The following is a 26,570-nucleotide window of genomic DNA, read 5'->3' as shown; positions in this document are numbered from 1 at the left end:
TGCTTTAACAGGAAATGTTGAGATTGTTAATCAATAAAATTGTGCAAATTTCCATACTGGCACTAAATTGAATGCACAGAAAAAAACAATGGTTATTTGAAGCTGCTAATTCAATAAACATTCAGGTAAGCCTGATTAGCCATGCTGAAATGGGTTGTCAATGCTCCTTACAAGGCTGTGTGAGAAAGTCATGACTAGTATAACTGCTTGATTTTAAGGCACTTTTCATTCATGTTATTCAATCTATCGTTGGATAAATGTTTGTCTCCATAAGAAAGCCCTTTTCACTGATAACAGAAAGCCAGAGTCACAGCTTTAAACTGTGGTTAGAACCTGATGGAAATAAAAGAATGATATAGAATTTTAGAATATAGAATTTTATAGACAGAAATATTGTTTCAAAAAGGTATTACATAAGAAACATTATTGTTTTATGCATATCTTTCAGGTTACTTGTAAAAGAAATAAATACATACATTTCTCAAAAGTGTTATGATTTTTCTTTAATGGTTAGAATTTGATTCTTCCAGTGTAGTTTCTAAACTGTCGTACTTAAAAGTAACTGTGGCCTAGTGCTTTGCCATGTTTCTCCTAGTCAGGGCTAATTAAGTTGGTTGTTTGTTTACTGCTTATTTAGCATACTTTAGATGACTTATAGTAGCAGTGGCCTTTGTCATTCATTTATTTTTGAATATTCTTGTGAATAATAAATAAAAGACAATTTGTCCCACAAGGGCATATTTTTGCAATTAGTTTGTAGAATAGTTAAATTACCAGAGATAACTTTACAAGTATGATACACTTACTTTGTCAAACTTTGCAAACACCACTTAAGAGAAGGGGATGAATTGTTAAAATCCTGTCACTCTTAAATGTCTTTGCTGTTTACCAGCCAATAATGGAACTAACAGCTTCTTCACTATGGAAGCATTTGTGTAGCAAAGTCAAAACCAGAAAGGCTTTTTCATTTTCAAAATGAAGCTGCATTTTTTGACTCAAAATTAAAATAAAAAAAGCAATCTGCCAAAATGCTTTTTCATTTTCTACTTCAACACTGCTTATTCTGGCACTTAATTAAAATGATAATGAAAATGGTATTTGAAATTTCATTTTCAAAAAATTCTCTGGTTAATGTGTAACAAAATTCATTTAGAAATGTCTAATTTGACAATTGAAATGGATTAACAGAAATGCTTTTTAATTTTTAAAATGTAACTGCCTCAAATGACTCAAAAATAAAATTAAAAATCAAAACTTCAAAATGCTTTTTCTTTTTCTACTTAAAAACCGCTTATTCTGTGTCATAATTAAAATGAAAATGCAAAGAGGGGATTGCATTTGCGTTTTCACATCCACCCTGTGAATAGTGTTGCATAATTCAATTCGACTTAGCATTTCCAGAGGGGAGGCGGAACGATGACATCAGTGCTATCTCCGTCTGTCCGGCTGCTAAGAGACACAGACATGCTAGGAGCAGGGTGGATGTGAAAATGTAAATACAATCCCCTCTTTGCATTTTCGTTTTATTATGACAAAAAATAAGCGTTTTTTAAGTAGAAAAAGAAAAAGCATTTTGAAGTTTTTATTTTTCATTTTAATTTTGAGTCAACAAATGCAGCTTCATTTTGACAATCAAAAGCATCTCCATTGATTAGAAGCAGACAACAGCAATAAAAAAAAACCTGCTGTGTGTCTGTGCAAAGTAATTGTCCAGCTCAGTATGAGGTTACTAAAAGTAATGACACCACAGTGAAGAGTTGCAACATGTGCAAGGAGTTGGTCTGTTGTGAGGACTCTTAAAGGCTGGGCAGGATTTCATCAGTCTTGCCAGGTTGCCAGATTCCCCTCGTCTGTTCATTTATCTTCAGCTCCTGTGTTGCATTAGGAGCTTCTGGCCCAGATCTGCCATTCTAATTCAAATTTGACAATCTTTTCTGCCTCACTTTCATAGGAAGTAGCCTGGGTTTGTCCCAGCTGGCTGAATCTGAAAGTGCCTTCTGCTGAGACATGTCCCAACAGCGACAATGGTTTTACCCAGTCACTGGCTGTTTGTTCTCACATTATCCCAATACAACCTCCAAACTGAAAATGTATTTAAAGAAAAAGTTGTCTAAAGTCAATTTCTTACCAAACATTTGTGCCGTAAGCACCATTCATGTTTGAAATGCATCAAGTAATCAAAATAGTGTGCTTCACTATGAATGTTTACTAAAAATGTTCACTTACATTTTTCTCCCAAAAACGTTATTTTAATATAAAGTAATGCAATTTTTAAAGACAAACTTTGGAATTCAGTCCATAAGATTAACTTTGTTCAAACCATTCACTTTGTTTCACTGAATAAACACAGACAGGATATGCTGACTCCTGCTGGCCTTTAAAAAGAGAGATCAACAGCACAATGGGTCCATACAATAACCCCCTCATAATGAAAGCCAAACCAACTCTGCTACCAACCATCAACACTGTGCACATCCCAACAATTTTGAGGAGAACCACTATGCTTATCTTTTCTTAAAACAGATTTGTTGATTTAAAACATTTACGGCATAAACTTTATTTTGAGTTGATCAAATCCCAAAAAGGAGAAAGTGTTTTACAGTAGAGTCTGTGTGTAAGTAAAGGAAGAAAAAAATGCAGAGGCAATATCTTTTGGATGATTTTTTTGAAGGACCAGTGAAAGCAAGAATGACCATTTTAAAATACTAAATTGAGTTGAGGATAATTGACATAACTATAACCATATCCGACAACAGCAATTAAAGACCCACTCCAATGAAAATTGTGTTTTTGGTGTTTTTAACATGTTCTTGTAACATTTCTCTTATGATGGATGCCATTATATAAAGGAAATTATACTTAAAATTGTATTTCTGAGTATTTCTTCATTGAAATTGTTAAGAATCAGGCGCACACAAAAATGAAAAAAAAATAAAATAACTTGTAGCAGTGACAAAAGCTACAATCGACAGGCCACAAGTTTCCAACTCCACTCCATTCTGATGCAGCCTCTTGCGAATGACTAAATTCAATCATTTTCCTCGTCTGAGCTGGCATTTGGCACAGAGCTCTACGGCTGGATAGCTCCAATATTGGTCACCATTTTAGTTGCTCTAGTAATGTTGGGGTTGTGAGGGGCTGTAATCTAGCGTGTAAACAGATGGTTTGAATTTTAGAACAGGTTCAGCGAAGCCCAAATAATTTTTCAGAAGTTTGTGAAAATAGTCTGAAGGAGCTGATCATGTCTATAGAAATTATGTTTTAAACCAAGAGGTAGGTGGTCTCTGAAGTAAATTTAGAGGCAGCCTGAACATGTTATAAGATGCGATGCTACTATTTGCTCAACTTTCCAAAAAGAAAAGTAAAATCTTTGAGTATTTGGAAAACAAAAAGGAAATTTTATTGACATTTGTGACATGTCACATTACCTAAAATTAATTACCTAATTTTAGGTAATTAGCATAATTACCTAAAATGCTAATTATGCTAACTATGCTAGCTATGCTAATGAGGCTAAAAGTGCTAGCATTGCAATCAACATCATCAACTGACTCAGAAAAACACATTACCTAAAATGCTAATTATGCTAACTATGCTAGTTATGCTAACATAGCTAAAAGTGCTAGCTTAGCGATCAACATCATTAACTGACTCAGAAAAACACATTACTTAAAATGCTAATTATACAAACTTTGCTAGCTATGCTAATGTGGCTAAAAGTACTAGCATTGCGATCAGCATCATCAATTGACTCAGAAAAACACATTACCTAAAATGCTAATTATGCTAACTATGCTAGCTATGCTAATGTGGCTAAAAGTGTTAACATAGCGATCAGCATCATCAACTGACTCAGAAAAACACATTATATAAAATGCTAATTATGCTAACTATGCTAGTTATGCTAACATAGCTAAAAGTGCTAGCATAGCGATCAGCATCATCAACTGACTCAGAAAATCACATTCCTCCATTGGTGAGAGCTATATGTCATAAGTTGATTAAAAAAAACACTTTTTCCAAAATGGCGGCTTATCTGTTGATTTTATCTCCATAGCAACCATTTTATGTTTTGGTCCTCTCTGGAGGACGAACAGATTGACGTCAGTTTCGGACAAATCGGTAAAAGTAAACTTTTTGTTGTCCTTAGCAACAGTGGTTTTATGGTAACCACGCCCACATTCCTTATATGTCCATATCCAGTGTTTTTCAATGTATTCTGTTTCAGGCGTGAATGCATGCATTCAATTTTCACTGTATTGTATTGAAATGCATGGGAGTTATAACAGTGCGCCACTTTGCTAGCTTGCCACGCGCACGCCGTTTAAAATCTACAACTTCTAATTCCAACATTTTGTCCAGAGTAGCTGGCCGTTGGTGCCCGAAAAGTTACGAGACGATTGATGAAAATTCCAACGACGAGTTTTCGTTTGTATCCGGTGCTAAAGGTGCTTTTTTGAGAAAATTCCAGATGGCGGCCTTTTCCCAAGGTCAAAGGTCAACGACACTTCTGGGGTGTTTGTAGACTGGAGCTGGCAGCAAGTGTGTGCAATTGCGTGAAAATCGTTCAAACAAAAGTGTCTTTTCCCCATATTGTGGGAAAACACGAAAATCGCCAATTCTCAGAGTTCGCCACAAAATGGCCGCCAAGCCGTAGGTCGTGTGGCCGTCCCGTAATGATTTCAAAACATCTTTGGGATATCCCCGACACGTGTGTCTTGGTTTCGCGGCTGTATTTTGAAGTACATTTTGTTCGGCCCCATACGCGATTTTCGGCCCATTCATTTTTTTGACGGGATCGCTGGCCGGGATGTCATCGTCTTCGGGGGGGTGACGTTGACTTTGTGGAAAATTCATTTGCAATTTATCCCAGGTGTGTGCCCATTTTGGTGACTTTTCGAGCATGCGGCGGGGGTCAAATTCTCGCTGAAAGGCGGCGAAGTCGTCGTTCCAACTGCGAAAACAATATGGTCCTTGCAGTCAGTCACTGCTGCTGCGGGCCATAATAAGGTATGAGGAATAGCAGTGCGCGACTTTGCGAGCTCGCCACACGGACGCCGTTCAAAATCTACAACTTCTAATTGCAACATTTTTTTCATAGTAGCTTGCCGTTGATGCCCAAAAAGTTTCGAGACGATCGCGGAAAATTCCAACGACAAGTTTACGATTGAATCCAGGGGTAAAGGCGTTTTTTATAGAAAATTCAAGATGGCGGCCTTTTCCCGAGGTCAAAGGTGGACGAAACTCCAGAGGTAGTTGTGGACTTGCTCTAGCAACATGTGAGTCAAATTTCGTGAAAATCGCTCGAAAAAAAGTTCATTTTTCCATATTGTGTAAAAACGCGAAAAACGCAAAATGGCAGATTTTGGCACAAAATGGTCGCCAAACCGTAGGTCGTGTCACCATCCCGTAATGATTTCAAAACGTCCTTTGGATATCGCGGACAAGGGTATATTGGTTTCGTTAGTCGATTCTGGAAAAAAAAGTTCCGAATTTTTTCGTTTTTGCCGAGTCGGCACATTTTTTTGCGACGGTTTTTTGCTTACCACGGCCACATTCCTTTATCGATCTTGTCGTGCGTAGCATCGTTTTGTTCAGCGCGGGCCAAGGAATCGCATATTTCCTCTTCACGACATTCCGATGAAAAATGTGCGAGCTAGTCAAGATGGCAACGGTTGCTAGCTCGCCACGCGCACGCCGTTCAAAATCTACAACTTCTAATTCCAACATTTTGTCCAGAGTAGCTGGCCGTTGGTGCCCGAAAAGTTACGAGACGATTGATGAAAATTGCAACGACGAGTTTTCGTTTGTATCCGGTGCTAAAGGTGCTTTTTTGAGAAAATTCCAGATGGCGGCCTTTTCCCAAGGTCAAAGGTCAACGACACTTCTGGGGTGTTTGTAGACTGGAGCTGGCAGCAAGTGTGTGCAATTGCGTGAAAATCGTTCAAACAAAAGTGTCTTTTCCCCATATTGTGGGAAAACACGAAAATCGCCAATTCTCAGAGTTCGCCACAAAATGGCCGCCAAGCCGTAGGTCGTGTGGCCGTCCCGTAATGATTTCAAAACATCTTTGGGATATCCCCGACACGTGTGTCTTGGTTTCGCGGCTGTATTTTGAAGTACATTTTGTTCGGCCCCATACGCGATTTTCGGCCCATTCATTTTTTTGACGGGATCGCTGGCCGGGATGTCATCGTCTTCGGGGGGGTGACGTTGACTTTGTGGAAAATTCATTTGCAATTTATCCCAGGTGTGTGCCCATTTTGGTGACTTTTCGAGCATGCGGCGGGGGTCAAATTCTCGCTGAAAGGCGGCGAAGTCGTCGTTCCAACTGCGAAAACAATATGGTCCTTGCAGTCAGTCACTGCTGCTGCGGGCCATAATAAGGTATGAGGAATAGCAGTGCGCGACTTTGCGAGCTCGCCACACGGACGCCGTTCAAAATCTACAACTTCTAATTGCAACATTTTTTTCATAGTAGCTTGCCGTTGATGCCCAAAAAGTTTCGAGACGATCGCGGAAAATTCCAACGACAAGTTTACGATTGAATCCAGGGGTAAAGGCGTTTTTTATAGAAAATTCAAGATGGCGGCCTTTTCCCGAGGTCAAAGGTGGACGAAACTCCAGAGGTAGTTGTGGACTTGCTCTAGCAACATGTGAGTCAAATTTCGTGAAAATCGCTCGAAAAAAAGTTCATTTTTCCATATTGTGTAAAAACGCGAAAAACGCAAAATGGCAGATTTTGGCACAAAATGGTCGCCAAACCGTAGGTCGTGTCACCATCCCGTAATGATTTCAAAACGTCCTTTGGATATCGCGGACAAGGGTATATTGGTTTCGTTAGTCGATTCTGGAAAAAAAAGTTCCGAATTTTTTCGTTTTTGCCGAGTCGGCACATTTTTTTGCGACGGTTTTTTGCTTACCACGGCCACATTCCTTTATCGATCTTGTCGTGCGTAGCATCGTTTTGTTCAGCGCGGGCCAAGGAATCGCATATTTCCTCTTCACGACATTCCGATGAAAAATGTGCGAGCTAGTCAAGATGGCAACGGTTGCTAGCTCGCCACGCGCACGCCGTTCAAAATCTACAACTTCTAATTCCAACATTTTGTCCAGAGTAGCTGGCCGTTGGTGCCCGAAAAGTTACGAGACGATTGATGAAAATTGCAACGACGAGTTTTCGTTTGTATCCGGTGCTAAAGGTGCTTTTTTGAGAAAATTCCAGATGGCGGCCTTTTCCCAAGGTCAAAGGTCAACGACACTTCTGGGGTGTTTGTAGACTGGAGCTGGCAGCAAGTGTGTGCAATTGCGTGAAAATCGTTCAAACAAAAGTGTCTTTTCCCCATATTGTGGGAAAACACGAAAATCGCCAATTCTCAGAGTTCGCCACAAAATGGCCGCCAAGCCGTAGGTCGTGTGGCCGTCCCGTAATGATTTCAAAACATCTTTGGGATATCCCCGACACGTGTGTCTTGGTTTCGCGGCTGTATTTTGAAGTACATTTTGTTCGGCCCCATACGCGATTTTCGGCCCATTCATTTTTTTGACGGGATCGCTGGCCGGGATGTCATCGTCTTCGGGGGGGTGACGTTGACTTTGTGGAAAATTCATTTGCAATTTATCCCAGGTGTGTGCCCATTTTGGTGACTTTTCGAGCATGCGGCGGGGGTCAAATTCTCGCTGAAAGGCGGCGAAGTCGTCATTCCAACTGCGAAAACAATATGGTCCTTGCAGTCAGTGACTGCTGCTGCGGGCTGTGATTACTTCACAGTGATGACAACGCAGAGATTCATACGATTTTCTAACCAGAATGAATAGAGCAGGCAAGAAAATAAGACAAATAATGATTATGAAGTCTGAGGAACCTGAAGAAAAACAGCTTTAGAACCAAGGAAACTGTAAGGGTGCTTCAAGCATTTCTTAATTCAGATGTTATTTTCTTTTATTTAGTCGGCATTTACACACACATTCTTTTTGCCCTAAAAATATTTCTGAGAAGGAAAATTTTTGTTTTTCTTTTTTTCCATCATAACTCTGAGTATTCATTTATGACCTGCCAGCCTGAAGAAGGTCTGTGTTTTTTATGATCAGCAAGAATTGAAACGTTTCAGAAGACCCTGCATCTTTTACCCTGCATGTGGTTATTTAGCCACCTGCACAAAATTAGCAAAACCATGTTGACTATTTTTCTAACTGCGATTATGCTTTTGATGTCAACAGAAACCATGACGACTGCTACTTCGCCAATCCTGTTAAAATGGGACCCAAAGAGCCTTGAAATTCGCACCTTGACTGTGGAAAGACTTCTGGAGCCCCTGGTCACACAGGTACCTAGTTCAACGTACACTTTAAAAAAAACTGTATAAATAATAGGACAACATTGAAAGTGATGTGCTGGTCGCCATATGTGATGTTTGAATAAAAACGATATTAATTGAAACAAACCTAGGATTCTACTAGAAAATTGAATTTAGAAGATACAAACATTTTGCAACTGGTCCTAATTGAGCATCAAGCAGTTTCATTTCAGTTATTTCCTATATCTGTGTAAATGCTGTTCAGAACTTCCGTCAGACTTGCAGCAATTCAAGCTCAATATGTAACACGATACGCAATGATGGTTATCGATATTAGCCTGAGGTGTGGATTGAAGCTAAGCAATGCCACAAATGAAAATGCCAGCTTTGGCTCTGGACTATTAACTCAGTGTTATAAATTTTCGTTTTCTTTTTTGAAGTCAAGGAAATAATAATGGAGAAGTATGTGTAGCATCCTTTACACAAGTCTTCCAAATATTTCGTTATTATACTAGACCTCAAATGGAAAAAAAAAAGGCTGGTGAAGTAATGTGGCTACTACATACAGTCTTCATTATTTTAGTGTTAGTCTAAGGTACAACCATGTGTGCACTAATTAAACGGAACTACTTTGACCAATGACCAATGTCTCATACATGTATGTACTTTTACATTCACTCTTTTGTGGTCATAAAACATGTTCTGTTCACATATGCCAAAATTAAAGATTGAAATTATATTGTTAGAGAGGGGCGATGATGCTGACCCCTTCTTGTTAACACCAACCAACCAATAAAACAAACAAACTGAAATACCTGACATTTCAAAAACACTTGATGATATGTCTTGAATCTTTGATTGTATTAGTGCATGATACTGGGAAGATGTGCACAAGGGCACAAGGTCCATTAAGAAAGTTCAATGCAGAAATAGTTGTGAATAGGCATTTAATGTGCTCCACATGATCACAGCAAGGACTTAAAGCACGGTTTCTGGAAATGCATGTTTGAAGTTTTTTTTTTTCGTCACAATGAGCAAGTCGGACTTGTCAGCCAACTTGTAATTAAATGAGAACCCTCTGACATCCCTCCCTCTTCTTCCCTTCTTTCCTTTTCCGTCCGGTCCAACACCAAAGATTTTCAATCATGGTTGAAATGAATAAAAGTTTGTCCTCAATTACAAAAGGGGTTTATTCAGACATACCTCTGGTTTGTCTGAAGATTAATAACCCCTCTTGTTAAAGTAAAACATGTCCAACACAAGAGGCCCTCAGCTCTCATCTGCCTGGCTAGCTGTTGGACAGGACAAGTTAAAAAAAAAAAAAAAAAAAAAATGAGAACTGCAGTATGAAACTTGCTTCAATGTGTTGGCTGCATTCAAACTTTGTTTGACCTCAAGACTGAGCCACTGACAAAGTTGGACTTTAAACTTATTGTGACATGACTTCAGTTTTTTATCTGCATCTATCATTTATTTACCATTCTTCTAACACTGTCCAGTTGCATATTTTCTAGTTGTTTTTTTATTTATTATCATTTTTTTTACTTGAACTGTAATTAATAGTTCTCATATTGATTGGAGGTCATACTAAATATAAAGCCAGATACGAACGGAGAAGTATAACGCTTAAGAAAATACTTTGATGAATATCTTTTTACTACGGTTTGACAAACAACAGAATGCACCATGATCAGTACTACACATAATATTTGAGACTCATAAATATTTTAACAAAAATCAAATTATTTTTTGCTATTTATTGTGATGGAAACCATCTTTTCTTCTGTCATTGAACTGCTTGTACATTTTTTGCATGGTCTAAAGAGAGTTATGTCTTTATCTGATTAGTACACAGAAATAAAAACCCAAATCTGTAAAAAAATCTGTTTTGTTTGATGCATAAATCAAACCCTGCCTCAGTAAAATAACCATGAATTTAACTGCAGGGTATGATGCCATGCTGCATATCTGAGAATGGCACAATGTTGACAGCGATGTGATTACTGAGTGTACTTACAGCCTCTCAGTGGTCCTATGTTCTTTTTCTAGCTGCAAAGTGCTTTAAATTTTAAACAAAATTGTATTCTTTTTACGTGGCGTATGAATTTTGCAAAGACATTTGTCTTGTCTTTTATTCCTCCCAGGCTTCTGACTTTATCTGCAGAAGACTGCAAGACTTTTCAGGTTTTTTTAAGTAGTCAAGACTACAAGTTTTAATTGTGTTCGAAGGGAATTTTGTATGTTTTGCTATTCTTTTCAAGGAACTATTTCTACATTATTAACAGTAATATCTCTAACCCTTCCTATTGTTTCATGAATAACTTCCACAACTCATCAAAAGTAGAAGAAATTTAAGAGCAGATAGAAATTCAGGCCTTTTGTAGTTACCCACTAATTGGGAACCCAGTTTATAACATTTGCATGTTTGAATGCATACATTAAGACCTTAAGATTATAAGTAGCAAAAGTAATAAATATGTGTAAGATATAGGGAATTTTGGGAAGTCTGTAGCAATTTCAACTCTTAACTTCAACTTTGTTTTGCTCTAAACTACATTTTATTCTCCTTAACAGTCAAACGTGGAGTGTATGAATTACTTTAGGACCTCTGCCGGGTCACTACTGTAGATTTGAGGGGCTTCAGGAACCATGTTCAAGTCTACCATAAAAGATGGAATCTTACCTTTGTCACCTATTATGAATAATAACTAAATATAAGGTTACATTATTGTTAATTCAATAGTTTTTAAAATAATAATTTTCCACTAACATTTTGTAAAATCCTTTTTTTTGTATTTCTAAACCAATATATTACATTGTGTGCAGTTTCTAAGACGGCATACAAAAATGTATACAATAACTGGCAAGTGGTATTTCATTGTACTGTGTTTTTCTAGATGAATTAACCACTAAAAACTCATTTAAACGGAATGTCCACCCCACTGTCAGCACACTTACACTTCCTTTAGTTCTACATTGCGAAATGTTTCCTATTCCACAAAGTGGTTTTCGCTGCACTTATCCATATTTACACTCCAGTGGGAACACAGGGAACAAAGGGAGGTCATGTTTCTTTCCCAAAGTCAAATTCACATGTGGACTTGTCAAGCTCAGCAATGGTAGAGTCAACTTTCAGGTCATTGGGCATCTATTCTACCTACAGAGCAGCAACCACTGCAAAGTATAAATCAGTTTAAAGGAAGGAACTTGGGAAAAGCAAGTTTCAACCAATTCTGAATTTTTTAAAATCTAGCATTGACACTCAAAATAACTACTGTCTCTTCATTCACTAAATGCTCTCATCCCCAAACATGCACAAAACAATTTATGCTTTTAATCTATTTATAATCTGTTTCATTTTTGTCATTAAGGTGTTTAGCTTTGCACAGTCAAAATTATTATATGTAGAACATATTAATCACATAAATCTGATAAATGTGAAGACAATCAATTTAATTGTTAAAATGGAGTAGCTCTAAATATTTTGCCAGTTGTCTTATTTTGCCATAGGTGACAAGTTTTTCAAAAAAATGTAAAAATTCTAAAACATGATGTACCTTCAGGTGTTGCATACTTTAAATATATAAACTTGTAAATCCTAATCTTTGTGCCGCAGAGTTTGTTGTTAGGGAGGTTTTTTAAATTTACAGAATTCTCATAATAATGAGAGATTTTGACATTTTTTGACTTCACTAGATTAAGTCATTTGTACAGTCATATAATTTAACTTCAAAGAAATAGTCACCATTAACAGAACTCAATTTTCATAGTAGTAATTAATTAATCTAATACTAATAAACTATACTAATAAACGATTTATTGTATAAAGATTTCTTCTTTTTTAAGTTAATTTTACCGAAGCACAAAACAAAATAAAAAAAGTTTTATATATTTTTACCACATTTTCTTAATTTCTTTTACAATTTGAAACATTATTGCTACAAAGCTGCTTCTTTTGGTTTCATAGTTTTGAGACAGCTCTACATGTGGATTCCAAAGTCATAGCTGATGGAAAAGAAATTTGTCAAAATAAATTATTATTACTGTAATGGAAACAATCTGACAACCTCTAATATACCAATAGCGAAATACATCCGGCTCTTTTAGGTGGAGTTTTTGCTGCCTGTCAAACATACTCCTCCTCCTTTCTATCATTACACGTGTGGTAGCTGTACCTGTTGTTCTTTGTACATATTAGGTTTAAGCTTACAACAATTTTTTTTATAATTTTTAAGAAAGCAGAACTACATTCCTTCTCTAAACATAAATTGGCATCAGTATAAGTATAAAAGTCAATCCAGAAGTGATGAGATTTAAGTATCTGCAGGCGCAGGGTTTTTAAAATTCACTCTGCTGGTTTTCATTCCAAATAGCAGTCTGTCATCCTCAGTACTTGTTTTGTTTCTCTTTTGAGTGGTCATCAGAGTGACAAATATGTAATTGCCTCATGTCAAGAGACTGAAACACTGATAAGGATTTTTTCTTAACATGTAGTGATTGTTATAAAGTTTTACTGAGAGTTACATCTGATGGCCTTCACAGCAAATTACATGTCTGACTACAAGGCTTTTATTTTATTTTTTCCATTTTTTTTTCTTCTTTTGACATTTTAATTGAATGTGTATTAAATAAAAAAATAATCCTTGCCTGTCAGATTAGTCTGATCACTAGTATCTCTTATAAGCAAATCTTAAACAGGCTCACCCTACAGTTAGGGTTTTTTTATGAGCCAAACAGAATGATAAAGACAAAGTTTACATTGACATGTGTTGACCCTGACCTGTAAATGGAAAACCCTAGAAAAATGGAACACAAAAATGAATCTGAAGGGTAAAAAAATAGGTAACAGAGCAACAAAACCTCAATTCAGCACCATCAGTTCACTGAAATTCACACCATGGACTGGGAAAATACAGAATTAACAGGGACTGTAACAAACAAGTTGGAATATTGGATCAAAGAAGTCACGAAAACCAAGAAATGTGGACACAACACCATAGATCAAGATAAGGGGGCTTACATGATGTCATTGACTTAATAATTTTTTATCCAAGGACCACAACCAGTCGGATAGGGGTATTTACCTGACAGGTTTGTTCAGCCAACAACAACCTTTTATAAATTGAATTGAATTGAATTGAATTGAATTGAATTAAATCACACTATCTGTCACACACCTAGGCGTGTGAAATTTGTTCTCCACATTTGACCCATCCCCTGGGGGAGAAGTGATAAACAGTTGGTATGTACACATGACAGGTAAAAATCTTCCGAAGAGGATGCTTGAAGACCAGTGGGCAAAACAGGTCAAACTAACTTTTTATCATTTCATTTTTCTTACAGTACCAAAAAGTTCTACAGTTGTTTGTGCATAAAGGACTAACAAGACAAACAAGAACTTTCTTTCTCATTTGTAAGTAATTTAGGGTGGGAACTATAGTAGAGAAGATGCAAATAGTTAAATAATAATTTTTTTTATTCTTTGTTTCTTGAGATAGCAAGTTATTAAGATGACAGAATATGATTAGTGCTTGTTATCGTAAGACAATGATTTAGTTTGCTATCACAATATATTAACAGCTATTTTCTTGTGACAATGGAATAAACGCTGCATATTTTCTCAAGATAGCGACTTATTAAGTCAGTGTTGGGGAAAAACAGGAAGAAATATGTTTTTTTTTGGTATGTTGCTGAATGTATATTATCTTCTACTCCAATGACTGGCTAATTGTTAAATTGACCAACAACAGTAGCGCAACTACCACCTTGGTTTGACCACAACTAAAGTAATCGATAATGTTAGAGTGCAGTGCCAATTAGACATTGATGATTTTTGCTCATATGTGCGTGGGCATTATTGTTTTTTTGTGTTTCTGTTAAAATAAGGAGTAATGCCTTTTTCCCAGTTGTGGAAAGGGAGTGATACAAATGCACCAAGTTCAGAGCTTTAAGTCTAGAGTCTGGCTATTGGATGTCTACATCAGCAGGGATAGCTGAGAGACCTGCTGGGAGACATATTGTAAGTTGATTAATCATTGATGATCCTTTGTTTGGCAATTTAGTTTACAGTGTTCCCTCATTTATCCCAGAGGATACATTCAAAAAAAAAAACAACCTGGAATAGGTGAAATCCAAACAGTAGGATTGTAGATATTTTAAGGCTGTAAAACCCCTCACTACAAACTTTATATACTTTCTCAGACAAACATGACCATTTTTATTTTTTTATATTTTCCTATCTTGTTAAAAATTTCAAAGTTCCAACCTTGGTAAAACAAACAGATTTTTGTATTTTGGAATGAAAACAAAAATCGGATCGCAATCAAAGATTTATGTCGATTTGGAGAGCTGGATGTAAGTGTACAGGAGACAAGGCACAGTGGATATTGATTGACAATGTTTCCAGCCAATCAGGATGTAGAACATGGAGTGCTGTTAAAAAAGCAAAACAAAAGAGCAAAATCACACTGAAAAAAATCAGCAGAATTGCAAGAATGCAAAGGATGAACCTCAATATAGCAAGGAAACAGTGTATATCTCCAACTAGAATTGTTATGTTTTTTTCTATCTTCAATTAAGGGAAAATGATAATAAGTTATCTTATGAAAAAAAGTTGTTATTTTAAGAAAACAAGCTGATAAAGTATTGGCAGGCTTGGCCACTCTCGTCATCTGTAAAAAGGTACTGTTAAACCCATTACATTAGCACGTTCAGGTGCACAGATTATTGTTGGATGCTTTTAAAGAACCATAAGTCTGCTTTCAAATAATAAGAGAGCAATGCATGATCAGGTAGAATAGACTGAGAATGCTAATAGATTTTTCATCTTTGTCTACATTTGGTATGCGTACCCACATAGCGCTTCTAGAAGCTATACAAAATCTGAAGCTTTCAAAATAGCTTGAAGTATTCACGCAGTTACAAACACTGCTCATTTGAGGGAGGGGGGGCATTTTACTAACCAAAATCAGCACATGAAAAATGGCTTGTACAGCTATTTCTCTTACTACCATATAGTAATAAACGCCTGTACTGCTTCACTAAATCATTTTTTTCTCAGTTAGACATTCTGTTTGACATTTTTCAACTTTTTTCCTGAGCCCAGCTTCTTCAATTTCGTGCTGCGGGCAGTTTATTTTTGCTCCTTGTAGTACACTGGGCTCTTGTTATTTACTCCCTTTACTTCACTTTTGTTCTTTGGTTCAGTCTCAAGTGAATCAAGACCCTCGCTCTCATGGGAACCAGGTTTCGCTAGGAGCTAGGTTAGCTTTCACATGTGACAAAATAAAATTCTTTAGGAACCAATGAACCCTGATGCCAATCAAACCTGAAAGTGTGAACGCACCATTAGTAGCAACGTAGCTATAGATGTGTTTCAAGTAACATGGATTCCTAAATATTCTGTATAACAATAACTGGCTTCCATAACCAGGGTAAAATATTAGTGAAGACAACACACTCACTCACTGGACAAAATCTGAATTTTAAAATACCACAGACCAAGTGTTTGTAGGTGTAAAACAAGAGAACCATGAATAAAATTAATCGGATAACCCAAGGCATAAACATTGAAAAAAAAATAGAAAAGTAATAACGTAACCAGGGAAAATGACTGATACCCCTGAACCTCATAGCCAAATCAAGAAACTCTGGAGCTTTTCTTGTTTTCATTAATTACTTGAATGTGATCAAAAATCAAGCTATTGTCCTTTTTTGTTATTATTCTTCTACTCACATCCTCAGTGTACTGCAACTGATTTCAACCTTTTAAATATCAGTTTACATGTTTGATTTCTTCAACAATCAATTCAGCAACTTTTAGTTTGTCTGCAATTTGGCCAAAATGCAGCTATGTCTTGCTTTAAATGTTTTTTTATTGGATTTTTAATCTGTCATGAAAATAATTGGGAAAAACGCATACATTTCTATAAATTTACATAGCCAATTTTTCAAGGCTAATATAGGCAGTCAAAATCGTAGTTATTAAAGTTGTTTTTATACCCCTCTTCAAGAATATTGGTAATGCGAATCTTGTGTACCTGTCTGTGTGCATAAGACTTGTGAAATAAATCTTCCATCATTAATGTATCCCTCCTGTCGTGTTCGGGTCAAATCTGACCGTTTTACAACTTATAATACTCATAAATATTATGTTTTACATCTGATTACCTCAAGACCTTATGATATCCTTCACACTGTGTACTTGAACATATAAAAGTGATGATCACCTATTTCATTCAATTTTGAGTGTTTTAATCAACCTTGTTACACCTGTGGTGTTCCCGGTCAAAAGTGACCGTCATAGGAAATGAATGGGTATCCAGAGTAAATTCATTCAACATACAGAAAACATCCCCATACACACTGCCCCAGCTCACTCACACACTCTCTCACACACACACACACACACACACACACTCTCACACACACACCCCCCCCCCCCCCCCCACACACACACACACACACAATTTCTTTTGTGGGTACACATGTCTTTCTGCTTATGTGCCGATCCTCTCACGTGAACCAACTTCCTAATGATACAATGTATCATATGTTTACACAGACTAGACAGGTGTCTTTTGAACCTATTTCTTTCCCACGCTTCTGTACCTATCACACGTGAACCACACCTTCCAGACTAATCAATGTATCATTTTTACGCAACCCCATACTATATATAGCTCGATGTTTGCCTTGCATTCCTTTTACTCTGAGCACAATGAGTAGACGACTGAAGCGTTTTTCTGTGGAAGAGGTTCTGGTCCAGGTTCTTGGGCATGATGAAGAGGGCACTGAAATTGAACCAGAGATAGAGGAGGATGTCTCGGAATTGGAAGACATCACAGATTTTGAACCAGACTCTGGGGAGACTGACCAGTCAACAGATGGAGAGGGAAAGGCACCTGAAGAACAGGCACCTGAGGAAACATTTCAGTCCAAAAGTGGACACTTGCTCTGGTCATCATCCCCCCAGGACCGAGGAGGTAGAGCGAGAGTGGAAAACATCATAAAGATGACACCAGGACCAACGCGTTATGCAGCATCTCGTGTGGATGACATCAAGTCCAGCTTCCAACTCTTTTTACCAGAGTCCATTGAGGGAATTATACTTGAGATGACAAATCTGGAGGGGAAGCGTGTGTTTGGGGACACCTGGAGAGAAATCGACCTGGTAGACCTCCAAGCCTACATAGGTCTGTTGATTTTAGCTGGAGTGTTGCCAGAAAAGGAAGCGTTGTGGCCTCTGTGCCCCTAGAGACATCAAAACGAGCCTGACATGCTGCAAATGTAATGCTTATGTTTGCAAGGCCCACTCTGACCTGAGTGTCACATGCCACTCATGTGCATGAATACACACACAAACACACACACACACACACACACACACATACCCACACACACCCTGTTGAGTTTGGTGTTGGTTTTCCATTTATTTTTTGTATTATATGTTCATTTTGTAGTTCATTTTCAGTGCCCAATTGTATTTTCACTGATGTTATTTAATGTTTACATCTACAAATTGTCGTTAGACACTACTTTTAAATGTTGTTCTCAACTAAAGAATGTTTAATAAAAAAATTGGTGGTGAAATTTTTTTTGTGTGCTAATTTAAGACCAGTTAAAACAGACCGGTCAATTTTGACCGGGAACACTAAAGTAGGGGGCTGAATGCGAACACGACCGGAGGGGTATACATATACTTCCAACCTGTAAATAATTGTGTGTGACTATTTTTCTATCTGTGAACTAAGTCATGCAATTTACTAATGACACTCTTATGTTTTGACTTTGTATTATTGACTGCCCCCCCATCTCCACCATCCTAACCTCTTATCCCCCATCTCTAACATCCCATTCTATCTCTCTCTCTTCTTTTTTTCCGTCCGGTCCAACAAGGAATGCATACAGATATAATTATCATAAATAAAGTTTAGCCTCAAATATAAAAGGGGCTTATACAAGTATACACTCCGTTTGTCTGAAGCTCCATTAACCCCTGTTGTAACAGTAAAATCTGTCCAACCCAAGAAGTCTCAGCTCTGATCTGCTTGCACAGCTGTTGGACAGAATTAGTTACTAAAAAAATAATGGTTGTTGTTTCAATTACCCATCTTTTAAATATACTTTATCATCTTCCACGACTTTTGATACACTTTATAACTTGTGGACATTTTTTTAAATATTTGTTTTTGTTCATCATACAGTTTTTTTTAATCATTTTATTTTTTGTGTTTATATAACTCATGTATATGCTATTTGTCTATGAGCCAGTGCATTTAATTGATGTACAATGCTTACACGTCAAAACCCAGCTTGAAGCCTGAACATGCTTTATTCCATGTGGTAAAATACATTTATGACAGTTTCTGTTCACAATATTCTTATTTCATAATTCTCCCCCATAAAATTTTTTTTTTCTCTCCCCCCAATCTTTTCAAGTTACAGCAACATTATTCAGTACATCGTCCAGCAGTCTGAGAAAAAGGTCACAGGTTACATAATCAGTTCGCACATTGTTTTAAAATTTTGCCACTTCTGGATTAAAAAAAAAAAAAAAAATAATTAAAAGTTTTACGGGTAAAAGCCAGTGTCTTTGGACTGAGAGGTTTGGTATTTAACTGAAATGACTTTTGTTGCTTCCTTCAATGACCTTATTTCCTGCTTGCGTTTTAAGTGTAAATTAAAAGTGGAGAGGGTCTTCTTTTAGAGGATTAAACTGACAAATTCCAGTTGGATTTACCTCATGATCTCTCTGCCCTAATTCTGCCTCTTGGATTTCCACCACTCGGATGTTGAGACATTGTCAAGACCTTCTTTCTCAGTTCACTGTCTTTTTAGTGTGTCAGGTCATAGCTATTTAATCATTTTCTAGTTACTCTTTCTTTGTAGGCACGCTTGAAATCTATCATAATCTTTGAGACATGAACCACGGATTTGTCCTTGGCAAGTGCACATTTGCAATGTTTTCTGCAGAAGAAACTTGTCGTGTTTCAGCTCTTCATCCTAAGACTTTTAAAGCACATTAACACGCAGTGCAAACTTGCTTTTGCAGGATAAGTTAGTTAATATACTGCATGCGTTCTGCTCCCTTACAGACTTTTTGTCCTTTTGGTTTACGACCATGAAGGTAAATATTTGTTGACAGTAAAAGGTTTTAAAAGCAGGTGACGCAAAAGGTTTCAGACACTGACATTTGCAATGCGATTTCCTGGGTTAAAACAAGGTGGTGGTGACTAAAGGTAGACTCACACTCATACACAACTGTATCAGTAGACTCACACTTAAGTGTAGCTCCCACAAGCAAGTGTTTTATTAGAAGAAAAATTCAGCAACTATATTTACAGAAATAAAAAAAATAGACCAGTACATTTTTTTATTGATAACAGTAACTCATGGGGATGAAAGAGATCCCTTGACATTTATTTAGTCGTTGCAAACATTCCAGTTTGTATCAGCTGGACTGGTGAAAGGTAGCTTAGTCCTTTTAAAGATAACACTCTTACGAGTTGCTAGGAGGACTGGCACACATTTAGTCAAACCCTCCTCTACCATTTCCTCCAGAGTAACCTCTGACCTAAAAGGCCAGAGACCAGGTAACTACAGTTACAGATGGAGGTGCAGACAGGACAATTTGACTAACATTGGTATTCATAACAAACACATGATTAAAAAAAGTGTTCTTTACAAAGGATACATTTCACATATTTCCAATAGGATCTATGGAAGTCACAAACCTGCAGGTAATATACAATTTTTGGCAAAGTGGTAGAATCCAAAGCAATCACACTACAATAAGACAGAACTCATGATGTCAGGCAGCAGCTTGTAATCATTATTTCTGTTTTCTTTTTTTCTTTTTTTTTATCAAAACTAATATGAAGTTGTCTGAAATTTCCATCTTCAATGCACATGAACACAATTAATATGTCAATTCTGGTTAGTCAAAGAGTAAAGCTTAATGACCATTTAAGTTGTAATTTAGCTGCAAGCTTTTTTAAGAAATTGCACATTGATTCATTGCTCTCATATATAACTACAGCTGTCAGATCAATAAAGAAAATCTCATGATTTTTCATTAGGTGTGAAATTAGAACTGAAATAAGTTGTTGTTGTTGACAATGTTTCAGTTTCGTGCAAGTCTCGTTAAAACTGTGCATTGCATAATCATTGCATTGTTGCATTGCACTGGATCTTTGTATTAGCCAGTTTTAGATGAGGTCATTATGCTAGCATTTGAGAAAAACAAAAACTCTGCACTATGTTTACATACTAATTGGGAAGCTTTTTGTAATCAATCAGTTGATCTTATAATGACCTTACAGCAAATGTCTGATAGATTGATAGCTGTGCCATTATGCAGAGAGCCTATGTTATCTTCTGTCCTTTCTTTAGTGCTTGGAGGTGCTCCTACAAAGTGCCCTCACATCCATCTTTAAGCTAAATCTCCTGACACTTGTCTGTGTCAGCATATGCCTGCCCCTGGAGTCTGAACTGCAGCCATGCAGATGCTGAAAACTCTGTGGGTTACCAGATGAAATTGTATTGACAAGACAGATCTTGGCATTCCATTCCACTTGATTCAGATAAAATGCTTTTTGAGTTGGCTTGAAAAAATACCCATGACGTTACTATTTCAGTTTCTATCTGATAGTGTTGGTGACAGAACTTGGACCACAGAGCCTTTCTCCTAATACATGGAAAGTAAAAGGATAGAATGAAATAATTCTGCAACTCTTATAATGGTCTTATGAAGCTTCCATAGCAATGCAAAAATGAAAGGTTTAGTTCTACCTTAAACATGTCTAAGTACTTATTCAACTCCTTGATGCCTGAATTTATGTTATCTTCATCTTATCATCAAATATAATTTCTCCATTTTTTCCTACCTATTTAGAATACGATAAAGGCAGTGAACTTAAACAGTAAAACCCAAATAAAAACCACAAGTTTATTTGAAAGAAGTGATTGAAAAGTTGATTTTAAGAACACGAAAAAAAAAAACATGAATTCAACTTAAATCTTAGAGCTCTAAATAGTTATGTTTATTTTCTTAACAGATTTTGTTAAAAATTACACACAGTTAAATAAAAGGCATGGTACATTCACTTGGCTGAAAGCTGGTGCTAAGTTTGAAAACCCAATTTTTCCCTCTGTATGTCTTTGAAAGTATGTTATTTAAGGTTAGCTAAAGATTAACATATATTCTTGCAAAGTATGAATATGCAAAAATAATGCGTAAATAGTTCCAGAAGCCTTTTAAACTTTGATCTTTGTATGTGTTAATTTCTGACAATAGAGAAAGTTCTGAAAAACAGAACATGAAGTCTCACTGGTTGTCTAAAAGAATAGGGAGATCGGCTTCCAGTCAAGTGTCAGTGTGACTGTCCTTCTGCCTTTGCAGTACCATTCAATGTGATCAAGGTACACTCTAGAAAGCACACATTCAGTCAAACTACCTGCTTATTCACCTTTGCACAAATATGAGCATGGGTGAGGTTTTTTACCAACCCTTTCCAAGAATATTGGTTATGCAAATCTTGCATGTACCTGACTATGTGGTAAATGGCGCATACCTTTATCACGCTTTTCTACCTTCCTCGAAGGCCCAAAGTGCTTTACAGTCACAGTCCCATTCAACCTTTCACTCACACATTCACACACTAGTGGCGGCTCCACTGCCAAACACTGGCGCCAACCTACCACCAGAGGCAAGGTGGGGTTCAGTGTCTTGCCCAAGGACATTTCGTCATATGGACAAGATGGGCGGGAATGAAACCTGCAGTCAGAGGTCGACCGCCCCAAAACCTTGAGTTATGTGCATACTTTTTGTTGGTGTGAATACGTGAGATCTAAGTCATGCAATTTACTTATGACATTCTTATTTTATGACTCTGTATCATCGACTGCCCCCCCCCCCCCCCTTCTCCCCAATCTTAACCCCTTATCCCCTATCTTTAACATCCCACTCTCTCCCTCTCTTTTCTTTTTTCCGTACGGTTCAACAAGCAATTCATTTAAACATAATGCATTCGGTTTTGAACCTTTATCCTTTTTTAACATCGTTTGGTAACTGGAACCACAGCCTCTCCCTTGAGAAGTATTCCCAAAGAAAAATTATCAAAAAAACATAATCCAAAACATAAATGTGGGTGGATTTTATCACATTCATTTGTCATTAATTCAGTATTAAAAAAGTGGTTTTGCGATCAGAAAACTTTAAAAAGAACAAAATATGTTTGATTTTGAACCTTAGTATTTCATTTGTATCCATAAACCTGTAGAGGTAAAATATATTTTTTCAGTTGAGAACTTTCCACAAAATCACCAGGATTTTCAATGACTATATCACTGTTTGAAGTAGCTAGGAGACTGTAGCAGACAAAGAGCAGAGTTACTACAGCCCTGTTATTATCTGTTAATCTATATTTTATGAGCCAACACAAATGCAGGGTTATTTGTGCAGTAAAATGCTCGGAGTGAAAACACATAATGGAATGGTCTAAAATATTTTATGTGTGTTGGAAGGTATGGATCAAGCTGGTGCCCCAAAGGCTCAATGATCAGCAGAGATTTTTCTTTGCTGCTTTTGCTGATTACACTTAGTTTCAATGATTTAGAAAGTCTATCTAACTTTGCCGTTTAGCTGCAAGGCATAGGTTTAACCAAAGGGAACAAAAAAACATCCCTTTTAGTTGTGGGCATCATAAGAATATTTTTGTCCAATTTATTGTTGGCTTTTTATTTTTCGATAGTCACCATCTTGTTTAGAAAAAAAATAGAAAATAACAATAAAACTTATTTGGAACTACATCTAAATAAAAATGTTTAGATTATACATAAAAACAATGAAATAACAGGGTTAACATTGACAACTGATGATTTTTCTTTGGTTTTCACACCAAAGATTGTGCCATAATAACTTTAAAGGTGGGTTTTATCTCATAGCATAATCAGGATGTTTTTTTTTAAAGTTTTTAGAAATTTTTATGAACCTGAAACAAAAATAATTTTCTTTTTAACTTGAAAAAGTTTTCAGTTTTGCGTTTGATCTCATTTAGACTTTATTGATCTCTTTTGGATGACACTTTGAGGGAAATTGTTTAAACAAAGAAAACAGGGATAACACACATTGTGGTTATGATTTCACAATTCCATGTTTTAATCAGGCAGCCTCCGTCTCTGTTGGACTTCAAACACAGTAACACACCTGAACACACACAATAATGACAGTTAATTAAAAAACATCTTTGATTGCCATTTTTGTGGATTTCATTTTATGGTTTGCAGCTGCTACATTTTAATTGATTGGTGACAATTTTAAGTGACAGGAATATCATTTGTAGTTTATAATAGAATAAATAAATGGAATGAAAGAGCACCTCCATGAGACATGGAGCAATACAGTACTATAATTATCCCTTAAAGTAGCACAGTTTGCTTTTATTTAATGAGGCTTCAGTTACACACAGGAAGGTCTCAGTTGTGTATCTGATTAAAATGAGTTCCGCACAGCTACGTTTTTGAACTCATGCATGCTTTTGTGAAAATCAACACTCCAGTTGTTGTTGTTTTTTTAAACCAATTTATTACCATGTTTTAAATTTGGTGAGAAATTTTCCAGAACTGGAAGATGGGTGTAAAAATTCCTTAATTAAGAGCAACATTTATTGGTGGCAAAAAAATAACAATAAAAAATAATAAAAAACATTTGATGCAGCATGAAGAAGAAGAAGAAGAAAAAAGAAGCAGCTTTTTTTTTTTGAATGTCTGACAGCTGATGAACATCACTTCCACACTAGGATCCAGTTAGACAAGAGGATAATGGAAAAGGAGGAGGGAGAAAGTCATGCTTAGAGGAGTGGATGTAGAGTGCTGTGAGAACTATCTCAGCTTTACATGACAGCAGCTGGACAGCTGAACTGTGTATTGCTGACCATCTTGAAAGCATTTAAGTGTAGAGGCTTCTTTCAGAAGAGCGATGTTGAGATTATTTTTGTTTTTAGGGATTTCAAATGTTATGGCCGTGACATGAGTGAAGTGTGACAGATGAATGGACATTATTTTTCCAACTAGTTCAGTGGGAGTCTGATGAAGCCACTTGATGAGTGGCGAAACGTTTCAAGAAAGAACATTTGAAGTCTAGTTGCCATGTCTCAGCTTTAAGACAACGGATGAATAAGAACTTCCAGCGACATTAGTGGACCAAAAGTTTGCACACCACTACAGTTTTAGCAATTGCATGTGTTTTTACAACCAATTTTACAACAATTTTATAAAAAGTTTGTCAAAAGTTTTGCTTTTTTCCCCTCAATGTCAGCAGTGTTAAGATGATATAAACTGACACATGTCATAAAGTTTATGGGAGAACTCTAAGGAATGTGCAAAAAGAAAAAAGAAAAGATCAGTGTTGCATGTTTTATGTCTTTCTGGTTTAGACTTAGTGGTTTCTAAAATATTAGTATCATATGGAGTAATATTTCTGCCACCACGTTGCACACAAAACTTTCTAAGTTGCAAATAAATATGTTAAATATTTGCTTTTCAATTATTTTTTATTTTGCTTTCAAATTTTTTTTTTGCTTTCAAAAACTTTTTTTTGCGTTTGCAAAACGCATGTTTTTGCATGCGTTGTGTGTCATCTCACTTTTTTCGTATCTTTGATTTTGCTGGGTTAAGTTTCAGTTTGACGTGACAAAGCTGCCATCAAACAGCTGCTGATTGGTCCAGATTCTAACCAATCAGGTGTCTCTGTCTCGTGTTGACGGTGCTTGGAGGCAGACATGGACGTTGGACTTTGTGTAGGTTCTGTTCTAACGGGATTCTGATGTTTTCAACCATTCTGGCCCGTTTCTCTCGTAGTTAAACCCAGAAAGAGCAGCAAAGCAGCTAAAATCAAACTAAGTTTTGTATTTATTTATGTCAGTGTAGTGACCAACATGTTTAAAATGTCTGCAGGAGAAAAGAAAATGTCCGAACTCTGACTCCATCCAGCCGGAAGTTAAACTTTTTAAGATTTGTATCTGAACTATTGTTTTATTTTCATCATTAATGTTGAAATATTAAAAGAAAATAGCATTTTTTCATGAGTACATTTTTTTAATTTGGACAAACACGACTTCTAAAACAAAAGACACTGTGAAAATAACATAACATTTAAAAATGCTTCTTCTGTTAAATACATTGAGGTTCCTTTGGTAAGCCATCATTCTTTTGCGTATTACTGCTGTTCATCTGATCCCAAACACGTGTGCAGCATAAAATAATATGTGCTTTAAATCTTTTATTGTTTTGTTTTAACAAATAGTTCTTAAAGAAAATCACACTTTCTACTAATATTTTGCTCCAAAAGATTCACATATCTCACACACAGGCCTGTTGATTTAGTGTCAGTAGATAAACTTTACAGTTTATTTACATTTTCAGGAGATCCTCGGCCATAAATTCACAAATCTGACCAAATAAAAATTAATCAATGCAAAAAAAAAAAGGAAGTATGAATTATTGTTAAAATGATAAAAAAAAAAAATGAAAACGTCTTCATCCTTAGAGACAACTTTGAGGGTAAAAAGAGTTTGTTTGGTTTCTCTTCCTCGGTAGCAGACACCATGTTGGATACATATGGCGATTTGATTGGTTAGAATCTGGACCAATCAGCAAAATCAAAGATAGGAAAAAAGTGAGATGACACACAACGCATTAAAAAAACTTTTTTGGTGGTGGCAATAGTGGCAGTTTTATCACGCTAAGTCGCGCTCAGAGTAGTCAGCAAAATTAGAAATAGGAAAAAAGCCAGATTTGACACAACGCATGCAAAAACGTGTTTTGCAAACGCAAAAAAAAAAGTTTTTGAAAGCAAAAAAAAAGTTTTTGAAAGCAAAAAAAAAAATCATTGAAGAGCAAATATTTAACATTTTCATTTGCAACCTAGAAAGTACATGCAGGCAAGACCAGGGCTCGTAGCACTCATTTTGACTTATTAGTTGACAAGTACTCAAATAAGATGGTATAAGTATTTCTTTTTGAAACTGTTTCTTTTTGCTTATTGGAAAAACTAGCTTCATCTAAGTTCATGCTTGTTGGATTACAAAATTACATTGTTAAGGAAATACTGTAGCTTGTAACTTGTATGTGTCAAAGTGTTCTAATAATGGCAAGAAGGAATGAAAGGAAGTCAGTGCCATTAGACATTTTGAATGAACACAATAATTGAATCGAAGGATAAAATGATGTCACCAAAGAAGAAAAGTTGTTAAGTTAAATACTTGCTTACCT

At 36.4% G+C, this 26,570-nt stretch overlaps 1 protein-coding gene across 3 annotated transcripts in view; it reads left to right on the top strand.

Moving 5' to 3' along the window:
* Nucleotides 1–26,570, top strand: part of LOC101157513 (catenin (cadherin-associated protein), alpha 2) — a 284,873-nt gene that overhangs the window by 10,738 nt on the left and 247,565 nt on the right. For all 3 annotated transcript variants that reach the window (XR_013654431.1, XM_023956970.2, XM_023956972.2), the window contains exon 2: nucleotides 8,221–8,327. Coding sequence is in view for 2 of the 3 variants with exons in the window: in XM_023956970.2 (XP_023812738.1) it covers nucleotides 8,226–8,327 (102 nt within the window). In the remaining variant the exon portion in view is untranslated. The remainder of the gene's footprint in view (nucleotides 1–8,220; nucleotides 8,328–26,570) is intronic.

Source organism: Oryzias latipes, assembly GCF_053564925.1.
Source record: "Oryzias latipes strain Hd-rR chromosome 1 unlocalized genomic scaffold, Olatipes_Hd-rR_3.1 chr1_Y".
Taxonomy (NCBI): domain Eukaryota; kingdom Metazoa; phylum Chordata; class Actinopteri; order Beloniformes; family Adrianichthyidae; genus Oryzias; species Oryzias latipes.
Note: the sequence above shows the minus strand (reverse complement) of the source record. Positions and strands in the feature narration are given on the sequence as shown.